Below are 17060 nucleotides of genomic sequence, written 5' to 3' on the forward strand. Positions count from 1 at the left end.
CGGCATTGTAATGTGGGTGCTAACGGTATTGGCAAGTAGTTTGAGATGGGCTGGTACGTGGTTACTGGGTGAGCTGTGCCCAGGCCGTGGCATGCCATGCTCTTATCTTCAGGAGCCTGGGGAGTTAAAATGGAAGATGAATGCAGCATCATCTGCTCAGGCTTTGTGCCAGTGGTTCAGGGTTTCCTGCTGTACAGGTTTCTAGATGTTGGTTTTCCAGATGGAGATGCAGGGTTTTTTTCTCTCTCCGTATTTTCATTGCTCAGACCTTTGAGAAGAGAAAGTATCCACCTCTAGGCTGTGGCTCTGAGGTCATCTCCTCTTTGCCAAAGCAAATTTGGTTGCACTTGGGGTGATGTGTTGGCTGTGTTTAAGTCTCGGGGAGGTGTCTTTAGGAGCAGGTTCCCCACACCCAATGCAATGTGTCTCAGCCATCAGTCAGAGCCAGAAAGGAGAGGCAGAGGGAAAGAGCAAGGAGAAGTGACTCAAGCACTCCATTTAGCCTGCTGGCGTTTCCAGGTTTGGTATGAAATGAGATTTACTTATTTATTTATTTTTGGAGAAAAGCACCAAGAGGAGGAGTGGAGGACTAGGGCTTCAGAGGAAATTAAGGTTGTCCCGTGGTATCTCTGTGCTTGGCGCAGTGTTTCAGGCGTATCCTGATTTTGCTACGCGTTGGCAAAATCCATCACAGTCACAAAAGTGCTTTTGCCTTTCCCGCTTCCTGTCCCAAAATGCGGTTCCTGGGGGGGAAGGCTTCAATTCTTGAGACATAAAGGTTGTAGCCTGGACACAGGGTGCAGTGATGGGGCTGGCAGCAGTGATGGTGTGCTCAGACCTGGATGTGCCAACGGCCACCAAATGAACAGGCATCTCTGCGGCACCAAAATGAGAGGAAGAAAGCCCGGAGCTGGGAGATGTCTCAGCCCCACGACCACGGCAGGCTCGGCTCCTTTCTCCTGAGCAGCCCTGAAATGAGTTGTTAAGGAAACAGATTTCAAGTTTGCCGTTTCCAAGGAGTTATTGCAAACAGCCGCGAGGGAAGACACAGATAAAGGACGTGCAGGAAATGTCCCTGTCCTGTGCAGAGGACGTACCATGTTCCTCGTTGGAGTGTCTCCATTTGCCTCCAACTGACCCGGTTGCTCATGGCAGTGATGGAGGAGCAGCCACTGGTGCTTGGCCACTCTTATTGACAGGACTAAGGAGAGAGCAGCTGAATTATATTTCAAGGAGGCAAATAAAGCACAATACCCACTTCATCTCTTCCCTTGGCCTTTGGTTGAAACTTCAACAGGTTTTAAGAATCTCTTGCACATTAAATACTTTTTCTGTGGCTTAATGAGGGGTTGGAAAACAGATTTTCAGGCCCACTTCCACATCATTGGTGCTTACATGAACATCTAGCTTTTGGTTTTCTCCAGAAACTAGGGCTTGGCTAAAGCTCTGCATTTACAAACTGGGCGGTGGGCACAGCTCAGGCACTTGCCTGCCCTGTCCCTGGCACCCTGCTTTGAGCATTGCACAATGTGGTTTTATGCACCTTTACCAAAGGGTTACCAAGACACGCAACCCAACTGTGAAGGCAGAAGCGGTGAGAGAGCTTCCCTTGCGCCTCCCTACCCCAGCCATCAAACCACTGTCACCAACACCAGCCTCCCTGTCACCTGCAGATCTGTCCCAAAGACATTTAAATCGCAAAGGCGTGGTCTGATCCCGTACTTTGACTGCCTGTATGGCAAAATTCAAAGGCTTTCACGCAGCCAAAGCCTGCAGAGGAAGGCAGTGGTGATGGAGGATGCACTGTGGTCACGGTTGTGGAGATGCCACAACAACCTATGGGAAGGCAAGTGGGGCTGCCTCTGGGAAGTGGCCGCCCAGGAAGATACATTTGTATGACTAAAACCACCAGAAGTGGCTAGTTCATGAATTTACACCCATTTCTGTTTGTTCTTTCTGACTGAGGACTTGATTTCCATTTCAACTGGAAAGGAGCCAGCTTGTAAAAACGAGTCCAGGTACAGCCCTGGCAGCGTGGCTTCTCCCTCAGACCCACTCATTTAAAAAATACTTTGTTATCTACATGTATTTTAATTTTTAAGTGCAACGATTTGGCAGTGAATATCAAGCGTCTTTGCTTGATGACTGTTGTTTAGTCTAGAGGTGGTGAGTGACTGCAGGGACACCAGGAACGCACCCGGCCTTCCCGCTCCTCTTACGCTTGGCTGGGGTGTCCCCACTTGTGGGATTCCTTGGTGGAGAGACCTGGGCAGAATTAAAGGCTTTTCACCTTGAGAACTGATGAGCGGTGACGAGCTGTTGCTGGGGCAGATGACTGAGGACCAAAGGAGATGGGCAAGTCCATCACCAGCTCTTGAGCTCTCATGTGTGCCAAGATGGGTTTGTATCAGCTCTTACCATTACGTGTGCCTTAACCTTTAATAATTTGCAAGCATAAATAATAAACCTGTGAGATGATCTTTAATGATTGTTTAAAAAATAGTTTTTTTTTTCCCCCTCATTGGTCATCCTGTGTGAGACTGATGTTAAACATGAGGTTGCTACATCTTCTGCAGCAGCAGTTGCTCCGGGTGACCCTGCTCTGCCCTGGGTGCCAGGAGCAGCTTTAAGCTATCTTAGTGTTTATGTGCCTGGGTCCAGGCATGTTAATGAGTGAAGTTCTCAGAGGTTTGAGTGTTTCCACCTGGCCTGCAAGGCTTGAATTTCTCTTTGAAAGCATCAGATCTACCACTGCTTGCTGAAATATGGGCTGGAACTGGGCTATGGGTAAGTGATGCCCTTTGCAGCTGAAGACCAAGTCTTTGCATGAAGAGCTGTCTCCTGCTGGGCATTTCCAGAGCATCTGGGACCAAAGAAAGTTAATCTTAATTTCTTGGTTTTGCAAGAACCATCTTAGTTTGGGGTTTTGCACCTAAGCCATGGCCACGGGTCCTTTCTCACTGCAAAGTGGGCGCAGTGACACTTTGGTATCAGGGCTCAGTTTTGCAGAGCCCATGAGATGCCAGTTCACTCTTGTTCCATGGAAACACACCAAGCATTGCCATTTTGCCCTCATTTTAGGGGTGGGGGTTTTGCTAGCACAGTTGAGTACAGCTGATAGGGGAAAAGCAGATTATTTGGCTTTCAAAACCTTTCAAGAAATCAGACAAAAAATCCTTAGGAAAGAGAGGAATAGTAAATGAGCCACTTTTATCTTTTAAAAAAGTGGGAGAAAGAGGCATTTCCCGCCTGTGAAATTTTACCAGCAAATTATATGCTAAAGAGTGTTATTTCAAAGAAAGTGTTGCTACATGGCTATTGAACGCAGCTTTAATAATAAATTGTGGTGAAGACAGAACTGGTTAATATCCTTTGAAGGAAACAGGAGCTTTTTGTGGCAAGGAACCATTTACTTTGGATTATATCATAAAAAGTTTTTGACTGCAATGAAGTCTGGAGACTGGGGAATGGGATTTTCCTTCAGAAGTAAAAGTTTATTTTCTGTTACAGCGTATGTGGGTAGTGAATTCCTCTGTCTTCCCTTTCTTTATTATTCTCTGTTATGCTTCCTACCCTTTCGCTGTGAAACTTTGAAGTTTCCTTTTTCAATATTGATATTTAACACTGCCCTAATTCGAAGGGGCTAGCAACATTAATCTCTCTGTACGCTCTGTCAGTGCCGGTGGGAAGAGGTTAACAAGCCCATTGGAAGTTGTATTTTTCTCTCCTCCCTCGGGAATTGGGTTTAAGACCTTCACAGGGAAGTATTTAATGTGTTTTCATTAAGTCAGGTTTTCTTTTTCCTATTACAATTTTGCTTTCAGACCTCACTTCATTCTCAGCATTGACTTTCTTGGGCTGGTCCAGCCAATGCCCATGCAGAAGGCACGCAGGGTGGGTGGCTGGGCGCAGGAGGTTGCAGTGGTGTTGCAGCTAACTGCTTGCATTACTGCTGTCCTGATCGGGTGCACTTGCCGAGAAAGCAGAGAGGTTTTTTGAAGATGACAACTTCTCTAGCACCAGTCAGTTCAATATTTACTGTGGGTAATTGCTTTGCTAAAAGAAAGTAGATTTAAGCTTGTGCTTAACGTTACAGATAACCCTGGATGTTTTGCTGAATCAAAACTCGGTTCTGGAGATGTCTCTCAGCATCGCTCCAAACCAGTCTGTTTTTTTCCCTCAATTATTCTTAAAACTTGGCTTTTGAGTCAAGTGCTTGTGGAAGTCTCCATGTGGAAAATTGCAGGGAGAGCTCTCAAATGAGCTTTAGCTTGAAGGCTCAGAGACCAGAAAGCCACCAGTGGTTGTTTACACAGAAAACTCATGACTTTTTGGATGCTGGGGAGCAGATGTATGATCCCATCTGTTGATCAACAAGGACTGCGAACCCTTCTGCAGAAGGAGCCACGTTTAGACTTCATGCTTTGTATGATGGCTAATTGGGGCTTTCCTTATCGCAAATCCCAAGGAGTTGCAGTGAACCCCCCGCACTGATGCTCGGGCCCCAGCTGGTTTGTGCCTCAGGATTGAGCCTCGTGCTGTTATTTTGGTGTCTGAGACACCCGGGGCTTCTGCACAGCTTGAACGTGGATGTCTGGTGTCTGCCATGGGTTGCTTTTCTGCTTCAGCCTGCCTCTGAGTTGGGGACTTCTTTATTTAGTCACCTGTTTTTATCAGATTTGCAGTCTCCAAAAGCTCAATTTCTCTGTCAGATAGGGCTGAAATTGGCCAGTGGATTTAAACTTGCCACAAGGGACACAGACTGTCAAATACACACATGCGGTGATTTTCTTCAGGAAACAGCTAAAAATAATAATGATTCATAAAAACACTATGGAAAATACTGGTTTTCTGGTGGGTGGAACAGGTAACATCCAATTTTGTCCAATGTTATTAAGCTGCCTCCACATTTTGAGCTCTTGTACAGATGACTTTCTCTGCAAACTGCAATTTAATACAGCATCGTCTTTCAAAGCCGATGTCTGCTATGGTAAACTGAGGGATTTTATTTTGACAGCGAGATACTTGCTTGGCAGTTGTTATTGAAAAGAACTGATCTTGGGACTTCCAATTATTTTTTTTCTTAAAAAAAAGCCCTCTAAGTGTCACTGTTTGCCTTTGAGGAGAAACTCCTTCAAGCATGTGTGACCTGGACCCTTGTTTTTCGGAGCAGCTGCAGAGCCTCAGCTGAGCTCCCCCCCCATGCAGCTGGGAGCCGGGGAGCTGGGGCGCGGGGCAAGGGGGGGACCCCAGTTCCCGCTCCCTGCTGCAGCCTGCTGTGATGGCAGCCACGGCTCTGCAGAGCGGTGCTGACCGCTGCTCCGTACTTTTGGTTTTAAGGCAGTGTCATGTTCAGGATTGCTAACGCTTCCTGCAAGACACTTGCAGACGCTGGCCCCAGAAGGCTTGGAGAGACAAGCATTTTCATGTTGTAACAAAAGGAGCTCAGAAGCTTTGCCTGCTCCAGTTGAGAGGCATGAAATTGTCTGATCGCAGCCTGAGACTTTCATTAAACAACCTTGCGGTGAGCCGCCGTGTGGGGGATGACCACTTTCCCCCTCCGCACCGTAAGCTAATCCCACAGGAACTGTTGGTGCTGCAGGTGTGAGTCCCGGCCGTGGCAATTCCCATTTGCAATCCCTTCTCCTGGTGCCATCATGAAATCTGTGTTTTATTCTTGCTACTGTTGTTGCTTTCTTCTTTCTTGAAAAGAAAACCCCAAAGAACGTTAAACTGTGTCTGTGTCTTGGCAACTCGAATACGTGAACAGATTGTGCTTCAAAAAAATGGCAAAGTTTCAAAATATTGTATTCTGTGAAGAAGAGACAAGGAAAATAAACTCCCCAAAGTGCAGATTTTATTTCACCAGAAGGCGGAAGGCTTTTAATATTTATTTGGGTTTGGCATTTTGCTACCTAGTTCTTCTGCTGACACCACTTGTGAACCATGATAAGATTAAATGCTGTACAACCTGTTCTGGTTCATGTTCAAATGAGGTTAATTTCCAGTAGGTTCGTTTTCACCCTCCCAGAGCTGCCTGAGAGCAGGTTCCTGAGGTTCAGGTACAGCACATGGGATTGTGCAAGCAAATCCACAAAGGAAAGAAAGAAAAAAGGAAAGAACAGAGCAAATTTGTGCTTGTTTCTCTTTTGATTTTGGTGGTTGCGTGAATGTCATTGCAGCAGTGTGGATGGATGGTCGATGTGTAGAAGTATGCCAAGAGACGGCTGGTGAGTGTTAATAGGAAGAGTTCAGCTCTAAAGCTAAAGAGGCAGTTCCTGCCTCTGCGGGCAAGTCGGCGAATTTCTGTGTCTGGATTCCCACATGCAAAATAAGGATGAAGATGCTGCTTTTCTTGTGCCTGTGGTTGTCTTGTTTGCTTGAACTGCGAGAGGATGCAGGCAGGTTTTTGGAGGCAGAGAGGTCACTGGGATGGCAGACTTAGAAATTGCCAGAGAAACAGGGTTTTTGTTTGCCCGCACTGCAAGACCTGTATTTTTGAGATTCCTTTTTTAGCTAAAACATGACAACATCAAGAACACTGTTACCCATTTAGCATCCTCTTGGATCCGATGTGCACTTGGCGCAGCTTGGGCAAGAAATGGTATCTAGAGCATCTTGCACAGCAGGGCTTGCTTCTCAGTTGTGCCTTCTAGAGACCTTTGTAGTACAACTAAGAAAACTAGAAGGAAAAGGGTCAAAGACCAGCTCTGCTAACTAGAAATTCCGCCACATGTTTTTTCAATGATTTTTACTTCCTTACAGACCACCTTTTACCTGTTGGGAAAACTGAGAGCTATACTTCATGCTTCTGAGTGACCTTGCTGCTTTTATTTTGCCTTTTCTGTGCTAGACTGGAAGGTCCTTGGAGCAGAGAATTGGCTTCCTCCCCCCTCCCCCTTTGTAAATTCGCAGCTCTGTAGATTTCTAATAACAATAGCGAGTGTGCACAGTGGTTTCCAATAAATGCTTTTCCCACGAGGTGTCAGCTGGACTGTCGCAGCCTCTACCAACCTGGAATGACTCTTTGCCAAAAGGAGCAAGTGCGATCCTGTCTTTTGGAGCAGACAAGGAAAAAAAAAAAGATAAAAAAAAAGATTAAAAAAAAAAGATTGGCAATCTGAATTGACTAATTGCTTCCAAAAGGTCATTTTCAGTTCTGGGTGCCTGCACTTTGATCTAGCACCCCTCCGGCACTGGGATGCACAGACATCTATTGACATGACTTTGTGTCAAGAGGAAAAACAAACTCAAACATGTATAGGTAAATTCTGAAAGAGCGTGTTAGGAATAGAGAGTAGAACTCATGCTTAAAGAAAGACAGTAACTGATATAAATTGTTAGGTTAAAAATGTTTAACGCCTAAATTAGATGCTTGTGCCGTTTTTGGGGACCAGGGATTTTATTACACAGCCAAACAGCCAGATGTTTACCTTGGGGTTTTGGTGACATGACTTATGTTTTCAGGTTATTTTATCCATGAATTCAAAACCCCGTGCTGAAATGTGGCTGTATATGTTTAGTCATAAAAAGGTTCTTGTATTTCTCTAGTCTGCCTGGCTCTTGTGTCTGCCGACTTGGACCCCCTTTACAGGAGAGCCTGCATTTGAACTACTTCAGAGTTTGAGCTTTATCCAGCTCAGAAAAGCTTGGCTGGTCAGTGTGAACAGAAACAAATGGCTTTGAAGCCTGCAAACTTAATTCTGCTTTATTTTTGCTGGGTTTGCACAACTTTAATGGCCAAGAGGTGAAACATCCATTTAAACAGAATCAGAATCTGGTTCTGGACTTTCGGATTCAATTTTAAAAAGATTTTTAATCCTGCCAGGGTTCGCAGTTATGTATCTGGAATGGTTTAAAATCTAAGAAACATTTTAAGGGATCCTACGTGGGTAGGGCTGACGAAAGAGAAATACCTTTCACTTCGCATTTTCACATGGCCTGCCTTTGCCAGAGCTCTTGCCTGTTTTCTGTACCAAGTTGGCAGCCAGACCTTGCAGGTCTAAATGAAGCGTTACTGAACAAAGGCACTTTATGTTTTGAACTCTGTGCCCTGAGTCTACACCACCAGCCTGGCTGGGCATTTATGTTAAATAAGGTCAACAAATATAGACAAGCTGTGTTTTGCAAATTAAAACAAAACAACAACAAAAAAGCGCCTTTCTTTAATTCTGCCTCTTTCTTGTTTCACAGGCAAGAAGAGAAACCCTGGGCTGAAAATTCCTAAAGAAGCATTTGAGCAACCACAGACAAGCTCCACGTAAGTCTGCAAACACTAAGGCAGAATAAAAAGAAAACCACGAACCCCAGCTGCCTTCCAGCCTTTACTAGTGCCTGCGCTGCCACGGCCAGGGGCCGGCAGCCGGTCACGGCCAGCACCCGGGGCTCGTGCTTGCAGGTCTGGGATAACGGGGACCCTTCACGAGGAACAGGGGCAGAACGACTAGGTTAATTTTGGCACCATTAGGGAGGATAATAACGTAACAGCCCTTGTACTTCTCTTGTAGCCCCAGGTACAACCAGGGGGTCTCAGCCCATCACCCTCTACCCATCACTGCCCATGGTACATGTCTCATGTGCTGCTTAATGATGTGCCCAGGAAAAGTAAAAACAGAATGGGCGTCCGATTTTAACCGACGTGGCACTTCTGCCGCCCAGTTTGAGTAACATGCGTTTGGTCAAGGCATAAAAATGCATCCTCTTCCCTACATACTCAGCCTTGCAAAAGAAAACCCTGTTTTTAAGGCAATTTATGCAACTCCAGCCTGCTTGGCTTTCTTTGCTTCCTTGAGGATTGACTTTTATTAGCCTGTTAACCCGTGCTGTATGACTTAGGTAATAATTTACAGTGGTTTTAGACCTTTATGCCTGTTTAATCCATTTTTCATGCAGGCTGGCAGAGATTTGGTGCTTGCCACCTGGCTTGCGTTTCGCAGTGAATATCTCTGGGTTCCTGCATGGGGAAGTTGGATGTGAGAAATGCCAACTCCAGCAGCTTCCTTCCTGACCCCTTTTTGGGGTGACTTTGTGGATCTTGGCTGTATCTGTTGATCCTGCAAAGCTAGGAGACTGGTCAGGCTGTTCAGGGCTGTGAGGGCTGCTGGCCTGAAGGGGATGGCCTGCGAGACCATGGGGGTTGTATTTACTCATTGAGGGAAAATTGATCTTTGTGAGGAACATTTCACATCTTTTCCCTTTTCTCTCCTGCAGGCCACCCAGAGATCTAGACTCCAAAGCCTGCATCTCTATTGGCGAGGAGGTAAGACTAGGGGTTATGGTCAGAACCTCTGGGGACAGGTGACCATCCTGGGCTGGCTGCTGTGGTGCTGGGTGCTTGTCCAGGCGGGCTGCTCGTGAGATTGCTTAACTTCAGGCCCCCCAAAAAAGGGAAGATAATAAACACCAGCTATTAAAAAAGATGTAGCCCATTTTGCTTGAAATGGAAGGCAGTTGCTGGATGAATAGAAGCTAAGAAGAGCCAGCCTGGGAGCTTGTGTGAGCCCTGACAGCCACCTCCAGCCACAGAGAGACGACTAGCGTCTGGTGTTTGTGCTTCTCCAACAAGGGCTGTCTGCGTGGGACCGATGGCCCCATGGCCAGCTGCCGTGTGACCTACTGGTTGTCACCACTCTGATGAACACGCTCCCAAATGCTCACCCTTTGCATCCCATGACATCTGGGTCCCGTTCATATTTTCCACCTTGGAAATTCCTTCCTTGCCTCCATGAAGTGCAGCTAATCCCCTGGAAATAATGATTGTAAAACAAGGGGATTGCTAACAGCAGATTTTACTCTCCTTTGCAGTTCCTTTGCTGATTTAAAGCCTTCATCCAAAGTATTTCCCTTTGCTAATATTGAAGGCTGTCTCATCAGGAGTCTAACTCAGGGTAGATCTTCCTCTCCTGGAAGCAAATCCTTCTGACAGCATGGAAATCAGTCCACCTGATGTTCTAAAAAAATAGCAGGGGAAAAACAAAACCAAGGATGGCTATTTTGGTAGGAGAAAATGGCACAGTAGCATTCATAAAAGCACTTTAAAGCTGGGCAATAAATTTATTAGGTGCAAAATATAGGCCTCGGTGTCAGCAAGTTAATTTATGAAGTGAAATGCTAATCCAATAGTGTTTTATAATGTCTATCTTTGGATCCTTTTCTTTCATTTTGGATTTTGTATTTTCCCTGGCATGGAGCAGGGGCTGAAAGGTGGAAAGAGTGTGAGATGCCTCTGGAGCAAAATGGTGCAGCACCGAGGCAGAGAAAATGCCTGCTGCTAGAGCAAGTGTCCGCTCCAAGAAAATAATTTCTCCCCTGCAGTCCCAGGGACAAGGAAAAGCTCAAGCGCTCCAAAAAGGCTCCATGCACGGAGGCAGAGAGCCCATGTTGGATGGTGCAAAGAGAAATGCACCCAGAGCTCAGTCTTATTTTACAGACACAGATATGTGGCTATCTTGGGGGGACTGACATGCCATGGCTTACATTTCCCATAGATCTGTTACCTGTTTGTCCAGCCAGGTTCCTTTAGGATGTGCTTCCTCTTCCACCAGCCTTTCTACACTCACCCCTGCTCCCTAGGGAAAGCCACTTTCCCTCCTCTCCTTTTAAACTTTGCTGCTAAATTTAAGAGTGGCCTTGAGAGCGTCAAAGTGCTTTTTTGGAGAGGGTCCTGTTGAACAGTAGGAGCAGTGTCTGGCAGTCAGAGATGCATAAATTTCTGCTGTAACACAAAAATGTTAGTCAGGGCTCCTTTTGCAGGCGACGTAGCTGCGAGTGAATGACCGGGAGCCCGAGCGCACAGTAATGCAGTGTATGGGCCCTGCGCGCCGTGGCATCCCCAGCCAGCACATTTCAGGCTGCAGGTTTTTTTCTGCTGTGCCGGCAAAAAGCGGTGTGGGATTATGCACTGTGAATCAGTTCATTATAATCTGCTTCTTTCTGTAGGATGATTGACTGATGTGGTTGTGCGTTCAGCAAACAGAATGGCTGGTTTTAGTAGCAAAGGCATATTTTAAACATCCAAAAATAATAATAAGCAAAAAATAGAGCTGCTGCACAATATCGCGGCAGAAAGGAGAAGGGCAGGTTAGAATGCAGGGCTCCAAACAAAGTCATCCTTTGTGCAAGGCCAGGAGAAAGAGATCTCACATGCTAGACAAAATAAATCCTTCGTGGTTTAAAAATGGGGCACACTCAGCTGGTATTTGGCCCATCTGCAGGTCTGGAGAAATAAGCTTTTACAGGCCTTAAAAAAACCTGGAGATATTTCCATGATTGTTTGTGGGAGGAGGAGGATGGAAGGAAAAAAAAAAGGCTGAAGGTGACTCCTAGGGGAGAAGCTGCCGCAGCATTTTCCATCCCAGCCCTCAGAGGATGGAGAAGCTGAAAGTGCTGGCAGCTCAAGGTGGCTGGGAGGGGCACTCGGGTGCGGGTGGCCAGGGGGAGAGCATCCCACCGAAGGAGCGGTCCTTCCTGCGCCCGCCCTGCTCAGGATGCTCGTCGACACAGGCTCCCTGCTCATGCCGTTACGAGGCACGCCCTCTTCAGAACTCTGCTAATTACTGCACAGTAGTTAATCCTCCCGACAGCCCCTGAGGACCGTGATTTTGTTTTTAGCCTCATGAACACAGATAGGGAGGGGGATGCACAGGGGTGAATTTATGTGCCAAGCAGGGCTAGATTTTAGGGGTATTTTGCTCCTTGCATAGCACGTACTCGCAGCAGCCACCTTCGTGCTGATGTGTTTTTCACCCGCAGAACTTTGAGGTGAAAGCTGATGACCTGGAGCCCATCTCCGAGCTGGGACGAGGTGCGTACGGGGTGGTGGAGAAGATGCGGCACATGCCTAGCGGGCAGATCATGGCAGTGAAGGTAGAGTGAGCCTCCCGAGGTGCTTTCTGTCTGTATCGTTGTGTGTGGACACCCTCTGCGCTCTCGTTTGTGCACATCTCTAGTCTTGCTTGTTCTGACGCATGCCTTTACTGAGTTTTACTTCTTACGAAATCCTCTTTCTACACAGGGGCAAAGAGTGCCGAGATAGATTTGGGCCATTTAACCAAGAAAAGGGGTGTGTTTTAAAAGTATGATGCTCAATGTGTTTCCAGCATTGTAGTGCATACAAACATTGTTCACCTTTGCCTACAATATTGCTGTTTTCGCTAGGATTTTACAAGCTATTTGCCATCATTTTTTAAATATGCGTATTTTTTTCTAATGTAGATACACCCTCAGATTCAGGGCTCTGCACACTAGTTGTAATTGTAATTGTAAAGAAGAGTGTACTGTAAATTTAATTGCATAAGGTAATTTTCTTCAGCTGGGACTTTTTTAGTCTCTTTGGAACATGAAATTTTTGTTGGGATTTTCACATTTTGTCTGCTACAGTGTGATCTTGATTCATGACAGGCTTGTAGATACTATTATGAAAAGTTTTCATAACAAGAGTTTAGACTCATAAGCTTGCAGCTTAGGGAAATAGTCATGGGAAAATTTGTATTTTGGAAAGGACCAATTTTTGCTTGGCTGAATTTTAGCTCAAGTTTCCTTTCAGAATAAGAAAAAAGAAAAAAAAGATGCAGAGCTGGAAACTATGAGCAAACTGAAGGAAAATTCTTAGCTCGTCAGTTGTGGATAGACTTCGCTGTGGACGCTGGGATGTGCCTCAGGGCCTCTGTGCTCTGCATTTGGTCTTCTTGTTTGCTTTGGTGTTCACCAAACTGCAGAAGACCTCTTTGAGTATGACGGAGGATCTGAAGAGGGTACGGCACGAACATTCAGGCTATTACTTACATCTGCGATGCTGAACAGTTTAATTCTATCGCATTACTGACCTCGAGTGGCTTTGGCCAAGGAACCTGGAATATGTGTGTGGCCTGTGTTGGACTGTGTCATGCCCCTTTGTGGTGCTTCCCAGCTGAGGGTGTCCAGGCATTTCACATAAATGACATTTCTTCCCTGGGAGACTGGGAGATGTCCATCTTCCAAAGCCATGGGGAGCGCATGGGCTCTGGCTGCAGGGCTGGAGCCCTCTCTTGTGACCAAAGTCTGCTGATGTAAATAGATGTCCACTGCAGCTCCAAAAATCACGGGTCTCCACCAGCCTAGAATTTGATTTCCTGCTCCTTTCTCCTCTCCCAAGCCGCAGTGACTTTTGGCTGTTGCAAAAAGAGTGGCATTTGCAGGGAAGAGCAAAATCACCTGCAGTTTGGGCTGAGGTGAGAAGACCCCTTCAGCCCCATTGTCCTCTGTTTCACCGGGGTGCTCCTACTATGGGTGCTGTGCTTGTGATGTGCCTATGACAAAGAGATACGATAAATGGGTAACACAAAGAGGTGTGATAAAATGGTAAAGGTGTGATGTCAAGGCACTGTGGCCAGCATGGGTATGGCTGTGGCGAGTCCCCTGCAGCAGCAGCAGTGTGGTACGGAGGTGCTGACAGCCAACGCTAAAATGCTTTGTATTCCAGCGGATCCGAGCCACAGTGAACAGTCAGGAGCAGAAGAGGTTACTGATGGATCTGGATATCTCCATGAGGACGGTAGATTGCCCCTTCACTGTCACCTTTTACGGGGCACTTTTCCGAGAGGTATGGCATCCTGGAGATCAGCCGCGCTGCCCCTGGGAGACTTGATCCTCTCCCAGGCTCTGAATTCCCATGCCTAGACTCCCTTCAAGTGCCAGGGGTTTAAATCTCCATCTAGACATGGAGACTTGGTACAATATGGATTTGCTCAATCCCAGCCTAAGGATCTGTCACGTACAGTTACTTCTTGGCAAGCAAGGAGAGATGCGGTCCCACGCGAGGAAGAGTCAAGGGCAGCCAAGCCCCAGTGCCAGGAATGTGTGAGGCCCCTGTGCCGAGACATTGGGGCTTGGTGGTGGGTTTGAGTGACGGGGACAACCGACTCACAGCCTGATCCGTTAGCGTTAATGTTGTGCTGACTTGCAATGAGAAAGCCACATGGAGGAAAAATGTGGAAAGCTCTGAAGAGCAAGATTTATTGAAGAGTTTTAAGCATAGCTCTGCAGAGCTGAACTTTTCCTGGCTGAGCATTTGCTGTGACCTGAGCATATAGGGAACCTCGGTCCCGATAACTTTCAGGACTCCTAAATCACTGTGACTCTGCTTTGGGAAAAGACAGCAGAAAATACACCGTAAATGGTAGTGGAGAGCACTTCATTCCAGCTGGGGAGGAGGGAAAGAGAAATCCCAGTACAGTTTTGTTGGATGACTTTTAAAAGACAGGGAAGAGGCAAACAGGCCAGCAAAAGGCAAGTGCCAAAGAAGACCTTTGCACGTGAAAGGAAAGGAAAGGATGCTTCATTCCAGTGGGCAGATATTTGCTTTCTTTATCCTCCAGGGAGACGTGTGGATTTGCATGGAGCTGATGGATACCTCACTGGACAAGTTCTACAAACATGTCATTGACAAAGGCCTGACGATTCCTGAGGACATCTTAGGAAAAATAGCTGTCTCTGTGAGTATTAGCAGGGCGAGGAGGGAAGGGAAAAGGTGTTTCTCTTCTCATCCAAGTCCTACATGGCCCAGTCTCCCTGCTGTATTTGCATCGGGAAGAGCATGGTCCACAGGCCAGCCCATGTGAACTTTCCTAGCTGGCTTCCAGTATCTCGTCTGAGGTGATGTTATTTGTAAGGCATAAATACCCCAAATGTGCCTGTACATGTAATTGAGAGGCAGCACAGTGTTAGATGTGGGGAGGGCCCTGCAGCTCCTTTGCCTTCTCATTAGGGTCCTGGTGCCCCTGGGAGATCCCTGGGTACCCACCGTCACCTCGGGCTGCTGTGAGGGTGCAGGACTCGTGGGAGAGGTAGTTCCTTCCCTCCAAGGAGTTCTGCTGAGGATGGGGCAGGTGAAGCCAGATAGTGTTTCCTCCTCATCATGGTGCTGCCAGCTGTGATTCACTCTAGATTTGTTGTTTCAGATCGTAAAAGCACTAGAACATCTACACAGTAAGCTCTCCGTGATCCACAGAGGTAAGTGCCAGGCACACAGCCATGACCATGCTGGTGTCTGTCTGCCCTGCGCCACACGCTCTCGGCCTCTCAAGGGCTGGCCTTGTGGCCAGGCACAGGGCTCCCAAAATACCTGAGGTAAAATGGGCCTTTGACAGCAAAAATATTCCCCAGCATCTCATGAGTAGCAAAACCTAGTCAGAGGAAATGTCTGCTGGTTTGCTCTTTAAAAACTGCATGCTGGTCCCAGCGTTTCCCCGAGGTGGAGGAGAATCGAGCCCCAGCCTGATTGTGCTGGCAGAGAAAGGGCTGTTTCCCCCTGGGTTGCGTTTCCCTAATGCACAATCTAAATCCGTGGTCTGCTTCAACACCTCTGCAAAATTAAAACAGACTTTTCCTTCTGACCTTGGTGAGCTTTGGATCAGGCTTTGCGAAGGCTTCTCTCTTAGCTCGGCGGCTCCATGTTGACGTGCAGTGAGAGGCGTCTCCGTGCCAGCGTGATGCCTCATGCAATGATCTAACCATCCTCGTCCCCTTCTGTGAGCTTCCCTGAGCACTGGTGGGGCAGAATAGTTTGATACTGAAAATAGCCTCAAGTGAAGTCATAAATACCCTCCTTAAACTCTTTTGACATTTTCCCCTCTAGAGCATCTGAAAGATGCCACGAACACACTTAGAAAGAAACAAATTTGCAGTGTTGCTGCTTGACACCTTTATTTTTAAAGGGTCATTTTCAATTTGTCATGAGGAGGAAAAAGCCCTCTTTGGAGTGTGTGACTGCCAGGGAAAGGAGCATCTGAAGCGAGCAGGGTTCAGCTTTAGCAGGCAGTCACATTTTGTACATTCTGCATGTGGCTGGGGGTTGAGTTTCTGCCTTCTGTATCATTTACAGTAGGTGGAAAATGCTGCTCGGCTTCTGGATTTCTGTTTACTTGTTTGATTTCCACTGAAAATTATCCTATTTCAGCATAGTAACAGATGGGTGAGGATCTCAGATACCTGAAGCTTTTGATTGCAAAATGCTGATTAGAGAGCAGATGTTAACGAACTGTAAACCACCCGATTCTAATAAGCAGGACTCAAAAGCAGCTTCTGGCCTCCTTCAGATGGTGTTTCAGTGCTTCTATTTAATAGTTTATCACATGTAGACAGAGGACCTTCTTGCAGAAGAGACCTCTTATTTCTGGGTGGCAGCAGGGAAAGGATTGTTCCCTTTTGAGGATCAGTGCTGGGACAAGAGAAAACAGGGTAGCCTGCGCTACCTGCGCTGTGTTGAGATTTCATCTGGGATTAGCCTCACAGGGAGCGATTGCCTGCTGTGCAGGAAAGCACCTCTTGTGGATATCGCTTACTAGCTTCTTTCTGTGCCTTAATTTCCCTTTCTGATGGTGATTATAACTGCCTTCATGAGCGTGATGCAAGTGTGAACGCACCAAGGGGGATTATAAGGCCATGACTGGAAGCAGATAAATCTGGCAGTAATAAATAGATGAGACACTGGCCTGATTTCCATAAGGTGTGGAGCACCCACACGCCTGCTGCTGTTCACATTGCCTTCAAGCTTGGTATCCTTAAAATTAGAGGCCATTTCTGAAATCTCAATCCTTGTCTTAGTTTACTGCTCCCTCCTTCTCCTGCATCCCCTGCTCCTCTTCACCCTTTCCTGCCCACCCCTCATCCTTTCCCCATGGGTTTTTCCTTTTGCTGGCATGAGACCAGATCCAGCTGGGGACTTGCCAGAGCTCCAGCCGTTTGCAGAGATCCTCTGGAGATGCTTCCAGCCCTGCTGAGCTGTTCCCCTGTGAGCGCTCTGATGTCTGTGGCCATCCCCTGCGCGGTGGGATACGATGGCTACATGCAGGGTTGCCTCCCACCCCCCCAAATCAGAGAGGGGAGTCTGCAAGTGAGGGGACGCTTGCAGGACATATGACAGGCCCATGAGGCAGTCACCTGAACTTTCAGTATCTGCAGCCAGCCGGGTTTCTGGCGTGCACAAAGCACGGGGGTTTGCACGGGCACCTTTGGTGCCCTCTGCTGATAGGAAGCTCTTTGGCTTTTTTTGGCTTGGCACAGCCACCCATGCGTGACAATGA

At 47.1% G+C, this 17060-nt stretch overlaps 1 protein-coding gene across 2 annotated transcripts in view; it reads left to right on the forward strand.

Annotated features, from left to right (window-relative positions):
• Window positions 1–17060, forward strand: part of MAP2K6 (mitogen-activated protein kinase kinase 6) — a 54527-nt gene that overhangs the window by 17413 nt on the left and 20054 nt on the right. The window contains exons 2-7 of one of the 2 annotated variants that reach the window (XM_076354132.1): window positions 8194–8260; window positions 9211–9259; window positions 11752–11865; window positions 13460–13579; window positions 14355–14471; window positions 14937–14988. In XM_076354132.1, coding sequence (XP_076210247.1) covers window positions 8194–8260; window positions 9211–9259; window positions 11752–11865; window positions 13460–13579; window positions 14355–14471; window positions 14937–14988 — 519 coding nt within the window. Of the gene's footprint in view, window positions 1–8193; window positions 8261–8921; window positions 8973–9210; window positions 9260–11751; window positions 11866–13459; window positions 13580–14354; window positions 14472–14936; window positions 14989–17060 lie in introns of those variants that run through there. The other variant, XM_076354134.1, reaches the window with a different exon arrangement.

The sequence above is a fragment of the Aptenodytes patagonicus genome, chromosome 16, assembly GCF_965638725.1.
Source record: "Aptenodytes patagonicus chromosome 16, bAptPat1.pri.cur, whole genome shotgun sequence".
Lineage (NCBI taxonomy): Eukaryota > Metazoa > Chordata > Aves > Sphenisciformes > Spheniscidae > Aptenodytes > Aptenodytes patagonicus.